At 41.4% G+C, this 13,713-nt stretch overlaps 2 protein-coding genes across 2 annotated transcripts in view; one reads left to right on the plus strand and one right to left on the minus strand.

Annotated features, from left to right (window-relative positions):
- The window catches only part of Suz12 (SUZ12 polycomb repressive complex 2 subunit), a 53,064-nt gene extending 50,546 nt beyond the window's left edge, over window positions 1-2,518 (plus strand). The window contains exon 16 of the mRNA XM_042691801.1: window positions 717-2,518. Coding sequence (XP_042547735.1) covers window positions 717-1,062 — 346 coding nt within the window. The 3' untranslated portion in view covers window positions 1,063-2,518. The remainder of the gene's footprint in view (window positions 1-716) is intronic.
- An 8,521-nt stretch (window positions 2,519-11,039) lies between these two features.
- The window catches only part of Crlf3 (cytokine receptor like factor 3), a 41,026-nt gene continuing 38,352 nt past the window's right edge, over window positions 11,040-13,713 (minus strand). The window contains exons 7-8 of the mRNA XM_042692305.1: window positions 13,158-13,270; window positions 11,040-11,429 (exon numbers count right to left, since the gene is read on the minus strand). Coding sequence (XP_042548239.1) covers window positions 11,173-11,429; window positions 13,158-13,270 — 370 coding nt within the window. The 3' untranslated portion in view covers window positions 11,040-11,172. The remainder of the gene's footprint in view (window positions 11,430-13,157; window positions 13,271-13,713) is intronic.

Below are 13,713 nucleotides of genomic sequence, written 5' to 3' on the forward strand. Positions count from 1 at the left end.
ACACTTGTCTGTCATTTTTATGGGTCTGGTGCTTGATAGGCTAGTATCCTACCACTTGTCATGGCTCTAACACATCTTAATTTTTTTTAATGTTTTCCCTTGAACTGAAATTATAAAGACAACCTTCTCAGGATCAGTGGAGGAAATAAAAGGGAGTATTGTTAATGTTTATAGAGTTCCTGAAGTGGTGATGACAAAAAATATTTTATTCTTTTAATACTGCTGTATGTCATTCAGAAAACAAGAAGAAAAAAAAACACTATGTTAATGGCGTCTGTTTAAGATCTGGTTAGATTAAATCACCTTTTAAATTTCTAAAATGTTTAGGTTTCTCAGGTGATTGAATTACAACCTGACTGTAGTTTTACTGTTAAATGGTTACTTACTGGATTGGAGTGTATGTAGGTTTTAATTTTGTGTGTGTGTGTGCTGGTCCTGGGGCACAATCGTTGAGCTTCTTACTCAAGGCTGTCACCACCACTTGAGCCACAGCTCACTTCTAGCTTTTTGGTGCTAATTTGAGATAAGAGTCTCAAGTACCTTCCTCCAGGGCTGGCTTTGAACCTGTGTTCAGATCTCAGCCTCCTGAGTAGCTAGGATTACAGGCGTGAGCCACTAGTGCCTGACTAGGATATAGGTATTTCCATAATGGATATCACTATAGCATTTGACTAAAATTGTATGATTATTATTAATAACTTGTTTTTGTTAAATAGGTTTATTGCTGACAATCAAATGAATCATGCCTGTATGCTGTTTGTAGAAAATTATGGACAGAAAATAATTAAGAAGAATTTATGTCGAAACTTCATGCTTCATCTAGTCAGCATGCATGACTTTAATCTTATTAGCATAATGTCAATAGATAAAGCTGTTACCAAGCTTCGTGAAATGCAACAAAAACTAGAAAAAGGAGAATCTGCTTCTCCTGCAAATGAAGAAGTACCTGAGGAACAGAATGGGACAGCAAATGGATTTAGTGAAATTAATTCAAAAGAGAAAGCTTTGGAAACAGATGGTATCTCAGGGGTTTCAAAACAGAGTAAAAAACAAAAACTCTGAAAAAACAAATCTAACCCTATATATGGACAAACACTGAAATTGCATTTGAGGGAATTCAGCCTCTAGGAAGAGTTATTTTGTATTGTATTTGTTAATCCTAGGTTCCAAACAGGCACATTAGATGAAGTAAATGATTTCAACAAGGATATGTGTCAAGGTTCTGCTTTACTTCATCATACAGCATCACATGCTTACCCACTTTATTGATGTCATTGAAACTTTTTGTTTGAGCATGAAAAGCAGTACTTCAAAGGAAGTATTATAACCGCTACTATTGTTTTAAGAAATATATTGAATTAATCTAGAAATTTCATATATTTAAATTATTATGCTTTGGCATTTGTGACTGGCTATTTTTCTACTTTGTAATCATGAGACATTTTGAGAAAGGAAAATTGGAATGTAATTTGCTTTTTCCTTTTTTAAAGAGTGAAAAATTTTGTAAAGACATTGTACAAAAGGAAGAATTGGGGTCGCATTGCTACTTGCAGCCAAACCTTGATCCTTGATTTTGAAATCATGTTATCAACTTAAAATGAAAAATCACAATACAAGATATTTGACATCTTAGTCCATGTTTCAATTGTAAAGTAGCACTTGTTCATCTTAGGCCTGTTTGAGAAGGCATTACCTTCCACACTGTTGACCGGGATCTTGTGGGCTGATGAGTTGCTGGCCATTGGCTTTCAGGTGGGTAATTTTTTGCTTTGCATACCCAATATATTTAAAAAAAGAAGAAAAAACACAAAAAACTTGAACATTATCTCCTTTCATTTTTTTTTATCAGTTGGGTAATCACGCAGAAAATTTTGCTGTACACATTTTTACATTAGGTTTGTAAATGAAGGGAGATCAAGTTTGAGATTTTTAATATTGCCACTTTCAGGAGGGCGTAGGAACCGTGTCTATAAAAATGAACCAGAAAATGTTATACTTTTTTTTTCTTTGCAAGGATGTCTTTGTAATGTATTTTCTGATCTGAATATCCGATACAGATAAGCTGACTTGAATTGTTTGGAGCAATTTTGCCCTGTGTTGTGTGTTTTACGCACATGTATACGGTTGGATTTTTTCCAACAGAAAGCAGTTTCACTACTGGCACATTAATGAGTGAGCACCAATAGGTTTGTATTCCAACTCCAAGCACTGTGGTTGAGTAACATCACCTCAATTTTTTATTGTCCTTTAAAGATGTTGCATTTTCATATTCTTTATTTATAAAGGATCAATGCTGCTGTAAATACAGGTTTTTTTATTTCATTCCACCACCATCAGATGCAGTTCCCTATTTTCTTTAGTGAAGGGATATATAAGCTTTCTAATGGTGTCTTCAGAAATTTATAAAATGTAAATACTGATTTGGTTGGTCTTTAAGATGTGTTTAACTGTGAGGCTATTTAATAATGTGGATGTGATTTGTCATCCAGTATTAAGTTCTTAGTCATTGATTTTTGTGTTAAAAAATAATAGGAAAGAGGGAAACTGCAGCTTTCATTACAGACTCCTTGACTCCCTGTGGAGTTACAGTAAACTCCCATCTTGCCTCTGGGTAGTGGGTTTCCAGCATTTCTCTTGGGCTTTAATTTGCTAAAGCTGTGCACATATGTAAAAAAAAAATGAAAAAAATAGATTATTTTAGGGGAGATGTAGGTGTAGAATTATTGCTTATGTCATTTCTTAAGCAGTTAATGCTCTTAATGCTTAAAAGAAGGCTAGCATTGTTTGCACAAAAAGTCGGTGATTCCCTCCCCCAAATAGTAATGAAATTACGTCTGTTGAGTAAACTTTTTATGTCATCTTATAATAAAAGCTGAAAAAAAACCTTTGTTTCTATTTATAAAAAAATGCTTTTCTATATGTACCCTTGATAACAGATTTTGAAGAAATCATGTAAGATGATAAAGCATTTGAATGGTACAGTAGATGTAAAAGAAATTCAGTTTAAAGAACATTTGTTTTTACATTAAATGTTTATTTGAAATCAAATGATTTTGTACATAAAGCTCAATAATATAAAAGTTGTGTTGTTTCCTCTTTGCTGGTTTGTCATAGGCCTTGTTAATGTACACATTAGGATTTTGACTTAGACCAGGCATGATTTGGCATTTGACTGTCATTCTAACTAGGGAAGTCTAAAATGGGCAAAGTGTTGCACAGGCACACATCTGCAGGAAGTGAGACCCTCATCTAAAAAATAGCCAGGAAACTGGATGCTGGGCACTCATGCCTGTAATTCTAGCTACTCAGGAGGCTGAGATCTCCTGGGGCCTGGTTCAAAGCCAGCCTGGACAGGAAAGTCTGAGACTTCAATAAACTACTAGAAAACCGAAGTGGCACTGTGGCTCAAGTGGTAGAGCACTTGCTGAAGAGTTCAAGGACAGGGACCAGGCCTAGAGTTCAAGCCCCACAACTGAGAAAAAAACAACCAGGAAAAATGGGCTGGAGGCATGGTTCATTGGTAGAGTGCCTGCCTGGCAAGGAGGAAGCTTTGATTTCAAATCCCTCCCCTTTCCCTGCCCCCTAACCTTCCCCCAAAAGATTTGAGTGGTAAGGATCAAAAAGTTCAGTAGCCTCAAGTATTGAGTCAGTTAATCAGGAGAAAAGAATGTGCAGCTATCAATTTAAAACTCTTTAAAAATAAGTGGCATAATGCATACGTTTTCACAATGCTGAGGACTGCCTTGTAATGCCTCTTTCCCTGGACATGTTTAGCCACCTATTTTTATTTTTTGTCAGTTGTGGGGGCTGAGCTCGGTCTGGGCGCTGTCCCTCAGCTCTTCAGCTCAAGGCTAGCGCTCTACCACTTGAGCCACAATGCCACTTACTGGCTTTTTCCTGTTTATGTGGTGCTGAGAAATCGAACCAAGGGGGCCTCATGCATGCAAGGCAAGCACTCTACCACTGAGCTACCTTGCCAGCCCAGTCATCTATTTTAGTGTACCTACATGCTCATAAAGCTATGTGCATTTCTTTTCTGAGGAAAACATGGTTTTCTAAAGCTGGGCAATGGTGGCTCATGCCTATAATCCAAGATGTGTAGAGGCCCAGATCTCAGGTTCAAAGCCATCCCCAAGCAGTAAGGCCCATGACTGACTTACCTCCAATTATCTACCAAAAACCAGAAGTGGAGCTGTGGCTCAAATAGTAGAATACTAGTCTTGAGCCCAAAAAAAGAAAAAAAGCTAAGAGTGCTTAGGTCCTGAGTTCAACCTCCTGGACCAGTACATAAGCATGTCTGATACTACAGTGAAGACCCTAGGGCCCTGACAGGCTGATTGTGTTGGGCACCAATGAAATTGGAAGGCTAGAGGAGAGGGTAAGTGAGGATGAATTTGGTCAAAGTTGTTTGCAACTAAACCTGTTGAAATTCTTGAGTATAGGAGTAGGCTGAGAGAGAGTTACAAAGTGGGCAGGTTGATCCAGATACGTTGTAACACCAAGGTAGAATTTTAATAGTAGAGCACTACAGCACCAAAGCTAAGGCAATAGTGCCCAGGCCCTGGATTCAAGTTCTAGAACTGGCACATATAAAAATGCACAGAAAAGACAGTTTTGTTGTGGCCAACATCAAATTTCATGGAGTAAAGGTTTTGGCTAGAGCTGGAGTGACTCATGCGTGTAATCCTATCTACTCAGGAAGCTGAGATCTAAAAAAATCTCAAGCCATAAGACATCCAATTAACCAGCAAAAAAACCCAAAACGTGGCAAGTGTAGAGTGCCAGTTCTGAGCAAAAAAAGCTAAGCTCACCTAGTTTAAGACCCAGTACTGGCACAAAAAAGCTTTTGTAAGATAAAGTTTTTGTCTTTTTTTCAGTCAGTCCTGGGGCTTCAACTCTAGGCCTGAGTGCCATCTCTAAGCTCTTCAGCTCAAGGCGTATTATCTACCACTGGAGTTCATAGCATCACTTTCGGTTTTCTGGTGGTTTATTGGAGAGTCTCAGGGAGTTTCCTGCCCTGCCTGGGCTGGCTTTGAACTGTGATCCTCAGATCTCAGCCTCCTGAGTAGGATTACAGGCATGAGCCACTGATACCCGGCTGGGGGTTGACTTTTTCCGTTTTTTGTCAGGCGTGGGGCTTGAATTCTGGGCCTGAGGTGCTATCCCTCAGCTCTTCAGCTCAAGGCTAGTGCTCTACCACTGGAGCCACAGCGCCACTTCCGGTTTTCTGGTGGTTTATAAGAGTCTAACAGACTTTCCTGCCGGAGCTGGCTTTGAATCTCGATCCTCAGATCTCAGCCTCCTGAATAGCTAGGATTACAGGTGTGAGCCACCGGCGCCTAGTGTGGTTGACTTTTTAAAGGAGTAGTGTTGCCAGGTGCCGGTGGCTCACGCCTCCCTCTAATCCTAGCTACTCAAGAGGCTGAGATCTGAGGATCTCTGTTCAAAGCCAGCCCTTGCAGGAAAGTCTGTGAAACTCTCATCTCCAATAAACCACCAGAAAACCAGAAGTTGCGCTGTAGCTCAAGTGGTAGAGCGTTACCCTTGAGCTGACAGCGCTCAGGCCCAGAGTTCAAGCCCACGACAGACTTAAAAAAAAAAAAAAAAGGGCTAGTGTTAGTTCAAACTTATTTGCCGGGCTGGGAAGGTGGCTCAGTGGTAGAGCACTTGCCTTGCATGCCTGAGGTCCTGCGTTCGATTCCTCAGTAAAAAGAAAAAAGCCGGAAGTGGCGCTGTAGCTCAAGTGGTAGAGCGCTAGCCTTGAGCTGAAGAGCTGAGGGATAGCGCTCAGGCCGAGTTCAGGCCCTACAACCGGACAACCGCCCCCCCAAAAAAATCAAATTTATTTGCCATAATTCAGTATGGCTTACACCTGTAATCATTGCTACTCTAGAGGCTGTGATCTAAGGCTGTGGTCCTGGGGTCAAGACCCAAGACCAGTATGAAGAAAAAAAAATTACCAGATACCCGTATATTAGACATCTCACACTTAATTTTGCCAACCAGTAAATATATGAACAGAAGTATGACATTAAGTATTTTTATTTTGCCATAAAACCTGGCATGTGTCATGGTTTCATAAGGGACAAGAAAAGCAAGACCTGTAATTTCAGAATAAAGTATAGTATTTTAAGTAGAATCCCTATAGTCCCTATAGAATTAACTAGTAACTAAAAATGAAAAAACAAAAAGCATCATCTTCACTGAGAGCAATTAAATCAGAATTTCTGCTCACTGTAAAAACTCTCCAGGTGATTCTAACATGCCACTAAAAGTTGAGAAGGAGGGGCTGGAAAGGTAGCTCAGTGGTAGAGTGCATGCCTTGTAAGCATGAGGCCCAGACCCAGAGTTCAGGCCCCATGACCGGCAAAAAAAAAAAAAAAAGTTGAGAAGGAGAAGAGTCTGGGAAGTTAATTTCCTGGATTTACAGCAGATATCACAAATACCCAGAGGGTCAGCAGTTAACTGGAGTTACACAACTAGTTTATACACAAGTAGAGACCAAGGATTTCCTAAAAGAGAAAAAAACCATACAACTCAAAAGAACAGTCATTAGAGTAGCATCAAGCTTTTCTACACCAGAAGCTAGAAAACCCTGGTGCAATTCATTAGAATTCTGATGAGAAATATTCATCAGCCACTATCAATGACCTGTGAGATACTATGAAGAGATTGTCAGACCTTTATTCTCAAAAAAGAAATTACTCCCAAGACTCCGTTCTCCCCAGGAAGAGGAGGAAGTTCTCCACTAAAACCCAGGAGGAAGTGCTGGGTAGGCACCTGCCCAGCAATCAAGTCCTGGAGTCAATTTGCCACACAGCAAAAGATTAACAGTATGAGTATAACCCAAGAAAGAAAGATAACGACACTGGAGACGTGAAATCCAACTCTGGATTTGGGCTGCACTAGCTACATATTATCAACATAATTCTGTTAATGTCAGTAACTGAGTAAATCTCACTTCTTGATCTTGTGCTAATTCTTTCATATTTAGTAGACAGTGCTACATTACTCCATTTCTACAGCGAAATCCCTCGTAAAAGCTTTTACTTCTGATTCCATTTTGTTATGTGTTTTTTTTTTGTATTCCATTTGTTATTTGATATTAACATCTAATATTTAGCATCAGAATAATTCTTTTGACAAATAGGCAGTCTTGAACTAAGGGCCTCGTCTTGTGAGGATGGCAGTCTACTATTTGAACCATACCTCTAGCTCTGCATTTTAATAGGAGACAAGAGTTTTGAGGACTTTTCTGCCCTAGCTAGCTTCAAATCTCAATCCTCTGGATCTCAGCTTCCTGAGCCAGGATTACAGGTGTGAACCGCTGGTGCCCAACAGAATTTAGCTTTGTTGTTGTTTTTGGGTCTAGTTGTGGGGCCTGAACTTTGGGCCTGGGCGCTGTCCCTCAGCTCTTCAGCTCAAGGCTAGCGTTTTACCACTTGAGCCATAGCACCACTTCCAGCTTTTTATTTTCTTTTTCTGCTTATGTGGTGCTGAGGAATCGAACCCAGGGCCTCATGCATGCAAGGCAAGTGTTCTACCACTGAGCCACCTTCCCAGCCCCAGAATTTAGCTTTTGAGAAGGTGAGGTAGTAAAGTTTTCCCTCATTCTTCATGCTAAAAAGCCTTAAAAATATATAAACAGCTAATATAAGAACACTGAGAAACCTGGGTGGATGAGAGCTTAAGACAGGTGTCCTTAGAAGACACAGAAGGACTAGGTGGCCATGTGCACACAGGCAGAGCCTGGAGACAAGCAGCCACAGGCCAAGGAATGACTGGAGCTGGCAGAGGAGGGAGGGGCAAGGAAGAGGTGGTCTCATGTCTTTGGAGTGAGCACTCTGGCCAACACCTTGGCTGGTTTCTCTCCTGAAGAAAAAGGCAAATTTATAGTAATTTATTATGGCAGCTTTAGAAAACTAACACAAGAAATAAAGTCCCCAAAACCCTGCCTGCCTATTCCCACACACCAGCAAAGGACAAGCGGAGGACCAAGAGTTCCACACATGGAAAGCTGTAATGAGGCTCAACAGCTCTGTCAGAATTGTCAGTGGAGTCCAAGAAGGGAGACGTTTCTTTCTTTTTTTCCTGGTACTGAGGACACACAGGCTTCAGTTACTTTGTGAAAGGCTGTGTAGGTACAGGGGATGAGGAACAGATAATTTCAATGTGTAATAAATGAAAGGAATCAAATGACATTTACATTCATGCAGCTCCAGTTACACACGTGTCAGGCACCAGGCTCTGTACTAAATAAAGGAAATGTCAGAGCAGCCACATAATCTTCCACATGTGACAATGGTTTGCACTTAAAACATGGTGGAAAGCCGGGCGCTGGTGGCTCACACCTATAATCCTAGCTACTCAGGAGGCTGAGATCTGAGGATTGCGGTTCAAAGCCAGCCTGGGCAGGAAAGTCCGTGAGACCAGAAGTGGCACTATGGCTCGAGTGGTAGAGCGCTCACCTTGAACTGAAGAGCTCAGGGACAGTGCCCAGGCCCAGAGTCGGCCCCACGACTGACAAAAAGACAAAAAAACATGGTGGAGGGACGGGAAGAACACAGCTGGGATAGGGAGAAGGATGGAAAAGGCGACTGATCAACAGGTATGGATACTTACAGACTAGGTAACTAGCTATTTTGTCTTTTGTTTTTTTTTTGCCAATACTGGGGCTTGAACTCAGGGCCTGGGCACTGTCCCTGAGCTTCTTTTGCTCAAGGCTAGCACTTTACCACTTGAGCCACCGTATCATTTCCAGCTTTTTCTGTTTCTGTGGCACTAAGGTGTTGAACCCAGGGCTTCATGTATGCTAGGCAAGCACTCTATCACTGAGCCACATTCCCAGGCCCACCAGTAGATTGTAATCCCCTTGTGTACAACCTTTTGAAGTTCAGAAGACTAAACAAAGTCTGCGGCTACAAGGTGCCTTTTGCCCTTTGCAAAGGGAGAAAAAAAAAGCCATATTAAATTTTGATTCATTAAATCTCACCAAACAATACACACATATATCTTTTCATTGTTTATTTGTTTCAGAAGGCTGGACAAAGCATCTTACGTTCTTACATTAACAGTCACTGCATAAGGGAAAAGCTTATTATGTTAAAAAAAAAAAAAAAAAAAAAGGCAAGGAGAAAGGGTCTTGATTGTCTAATAGGGAATTTGAATCCCCAAATAAATTATCTTACAAAAATAGCACACCTGCTTCTCCACTTTTGTTATTGATAAAAATGAAAAAAAAATTCATATTAAAAATCTGTAGGTTGGTAGTAACTTAAGACCACTTTAAAAAAAACACATTTAGTCCTTAAAATAAATATTTTACAAATTAAACTTTAAAAGGAATAGGTCAAGTATTTACCCAATATTTCTGTGGTCCATTGGAAGACCATTTATCCAAACAATATCACACTGAACCCACCAACAGTAATGCATTGTTGTGGCCAGACGCATGAGACAGCCACCACTGCCCTGGGTTACTTCTGTACTAGTGTCATCCTTCCAGTTCCTCCAAACCATTTGAATCCTGCTGCGAGAACGAAAGGCCATAGTTTCTTATCACAGACAATTTGCTTGAGCTTTGTAAGAAGAAAACAAAATATGCAGAAATTATGAAGCTTTTCAGGTAGAAAGATTATACTGAGCATGGGATAAACATTAACACTGCTTGCAAATACCTGAACACAGAGCTGGTGTGGAGAACACAGAACTGAATGCCTATGGCAGAACTTTGCCATCTACCCCTGGTTTCCACTCAGGGCCTCACAGTTGCTAGGGAGGTGCCTGACTTGCTTTTGACTTATGTTCAACTTGAGCCATGCTTCCATCCCTTTACGTTTATTATTTTTCAGGTAGGATCTCACATTTTGCTGAGGACCTATTATCCCTCCTATGTAGCTGGGATGACAGATGCTCACAACAGTTCCCAGCTTGTTTGTTGAGATAAGGTCTCACTGACTTCTGGGTTGGGTTGGCCTCAAAACTGGATTCTCCTGATAGAGGATCCAAATAGCTGGAATTACAGTTGTGAGACACTGGGCCTGCCCTATTCCTGTTGTTTTATTCCAGAGTTTTACATGGCCTTGGATACTGATGGAGATTTTATAAAATGAATGTTACAATGAGGTGTTTTTTTTTGGTTGTTGTTTGTTTTTTGGCAATTGTGGGGCTTGAACTCTAGGCCTAGGTGCTATCTCTGAGCTATCTCTCATGGACACTTTCGGTTTTTGAGTGGTTAACTGGTGATGAGTCTCATTAACTTTCTTACCTGGGCTGGCTTTGAACTGCAATCCTCAGATCTGAGCCTCCTGAGTAGCTAGAATTAAAGGCATGAGCCACTGGTGCTAGGCACAATGAGTTTTTCTATTCTAAAAACCAATGTTAAAAAGTACAGTGGAGGGGCTGGGAAGGTGGCTCAGTGGTAGAGTGCTTGCCTTATATGCATGAAGCCCTGGGTTCAATTCCTCAGCACCACATATGCAGAAAAAGCCAGAAGTGGCACTGTGGCTCAAGTGTAAAGTGCTAGGTTTGATCTGAAAAGCTGAGGGACAGCGCCCAGGCCCAGAGTTCAGGCAAAAACAAAAACAAAAAACAACCGACAAAAACAAAAAACAAACAAAACAAAACAAAACAAAAAAACAGTGGAAGGGTATGGTATTTTTTTTTTTTAACTTTCTCAGACTTTTACAGCTAATTTCATTTTTATTATGTTGTGGCATTTAACAGTAGGTTAAAAACAAAAATAAATTATGGTTTTGTCTGTACTGCTCAACTCTCCTATTACTAAAATATTAGAATATGAATCTGGTAAATGCTTTTCATTTCCAACGGCCAAAGAAATGAATTCAGCTTTTAAAAATCAGCTACAGCTGGGCGCTGGTGGCTCACACCTGTAATCCTAGCTACTCAGGAGGCTGAGATCTGAGGATCGTGTTTCAAAGCCAGCCCAGGCAGGAAAGTCTGTGAGAGACTTATCTCCAATAAAAACCACTAGAAAACTGGAAGTGGTGCTGTGGCTCAATCGGTAGAGTGCTCGTCTTGAGCTGAAGAGCTCAGGGATAGCACCCAAGCCCAGAGTTCAAGCCCCACAACCGACTAAAAAAAAATCAGCTATAACCACAATGAAGATAGCTACAGTAAACCCTGCAAATCAAAGCCATATATCCAAACTTTTTAAAACACCAAAACTTTCCATCCTGGATAGAAAAAGGAGCATCCAAAATAAAGAGAACCACAAGACTGATCAAGCAACCAATCAAAAACTACTTCTCTGTTATTTGAGCTAATAGTCACTCGGAGCTTGAAGTTTCCACTTTCATTATTATTGGTGGTTCCGAGAGTCACAGCTTCAATGTCAAAGGTGACGGTGGATCCTGAAGTAACTGCAGGCAACTGATTAGTCATTTCTTTTCCATTGACAAAGACGGCACCTGAAATGTTAGAGTTATTTACCCATGAGTAAGGATAAGAGACTGACATGGCTTCTTGATGAATAGTAACAGCTCATTTCCTAATTCAGAAAAAGAAAGTATCTGCCTGGCACAGGTGGTTCATGTGTATATCCTAACCACTCAGATATCTGAGATCTGAGGATCTTGATTCAAAGCCATCCTGGGCAGGAAAGACTGTGAGACTCTTATCTCCAATTAACCCTCAAAAAAGCCAGAAGTAGAGCTGTGGCTCAAGTGGTGGAGTGCTAACCTTGAGCAAAGAAGCTCAAAGACAGTGCCCTGGCCCTGAGTTCAAGTCCTAGAATATGGGCTGGGAAGGTGGTCCAGTGGTAGAGCACTTGCCCTGCATGCATGAGGCCCTGGGTTCGATTCCTCAGCAACACATAAGCAGAAAAAAAAGTCGGAAGTGGTGCTGTGGCTCAAGTGGTAGAGCATTAGCCTTGAGCTGAAGAGCTGAGAGACAACCCCCAGGCACAGAGTTTAGGCCTATGACCGGATCGCCCCTTCCCCCAAAAAAAGAATAGAATAAAAAAGAAGGGAGGGAGGAAATGGAGGGAGGAAGGGAGGGAGGGAGGGAGGGAGGGAGGGAGGGAAGGAAGGAAGGAAGGAAGGAAGGAAGGAAGGAAGGAAGGAAGGAAGGAAGGAAGGAAGGAAACCAGCCAGCCAGCCAGCCAGCCAGCCAGCCAGCCAGCCAGCCAGCCAGCCAGCGGGGAGCTGTAACTCACACCTGTAATATTAGGTACTCGAAGCTGAGATCTGAGGATCATGATTCAAAGCCAGGCCAAGCAAGGAAAGTCTGTGAGACTCTTATTAATTAACCACCAGAAAATTGGAAGTAGGTCTGTGGCTCAAGTGGTAGAGCACTGGCCTTGAGCTGAAAAGCTCAGGGAGAGCACCCAGGCCCAGAGTTCAAGCCCCACAAGAAAAGGAGAAAGAGAAAAGAGGAGAAAGAGAAAAAGGAAGGGAGGGAGGGAAGGAGGGAGGGAAAACATTTCATAATGCTAAGAATTAATTATGCTACTCGCCACTTCTCCATGGCAGGAGAAAACGTTACAGCCCCAATCATATTTTATTTGTTATATTTTTTTGGGGGGGTCCGGTCATGGGGTCTGAACTCTGGGCCTGGGTGCTGTCCCTCAAGCTCTTTAGCTCAAGGCTAGCACTCTACCACTTGAGCCACAGCGCCACTTCCAGCTTTTTTCGTTTTGCTTATGTGGTGCTGAGGAATCAAACCCAGGGCCTCATGCATGCAAGGCAAGCGCTCTACCACTGAGCCATCTTCCCAGCCCCCCAATCACATTTTAAAACACTGGTTCAGTGTTCTACTTTTTCCACTAGAGACTGAATTTCCCATGTGAATTTTACCAAAAGAAAATGGACACTTATTACAAAATTACAACCTGTGAAACAGCAAGATTTTTTTCTTGGTCGTGGGGCTTGAACTCTGGGCCTGGGTGCTGTCCCTGAGCTCTTTAGGTCAAGGCAAGAGCTCCCACCCAGCAAAAGCAACACTTAATAAAAGTTGTGGAATGTAGCTCAGTAGTACAGCATTTGCCTCATACGCACTGAGATCTGGGTTTAATCCCCAGCACTCAAAAAGAAAAGGAAGATCTAAATGTCTCTTGTATAATGGGGAGAGATACCTATTTTGAGAGTAATTAGCACGTTTCAAGGGCACAGTTACTAAGGACAATCACTCATGCTTACCATTTGTACTGATGCACACAGCTCGATCCCGCTGCAGAGAGTCGCATCCATTTTGCTTTTCTGCACACACTCCTATACTGTCTCTTCTGTCCGGCTGACCCACAGTTTCAACTCTGTCAATGACGTAAAGGTCATCTCATCATTTTGTCTGAATATAATGTGATACCTAATAGTCTCTAGCTAAAAAAGAGCAAGCTCTTTTCTAAAGAACATTCTGGGTACTGTTGTAAATATTTCATAGTTGTAGCGTACAAATGGCACTTAGGTCAATGATGTACCACATATATGAAGATGGCCCCCTAAGATTATGGGACTCTTTATTCTCCCCTTTCTATATATAGGCACATAATGCAGTATGCAGTAGAGTACCATGCTGTGCAAGTCCAGACTAGGAGCTGCAGCTTATATCATGGAGCCTTGGTGTGCACTAGGCTACAGCATTGAAATCTATGCATATACATCCCAACGTAGAGTACTACATGACATTCTCCATCTGTAAATAATCTCTCTAAATTGTCCTACTAACCTATGAAGTGTGAGCTAGTACCATCACACC

This window comes from Dipodomys spectabilis, unplaced genomic scaffold (assembly GCF_019054845.1).
Source record: "Dipodomys spectabilis isolate Male_0828 unplaced genomic scaffold, ASM1905484v1 ptg000004l, whole genome shotgun sequence".
NCBI lineage: Eukaryota > Metazoa > Chordata > Mammalia > Rodentia > Heteromyidae > Dipodomys > Dipodomys spectabilis.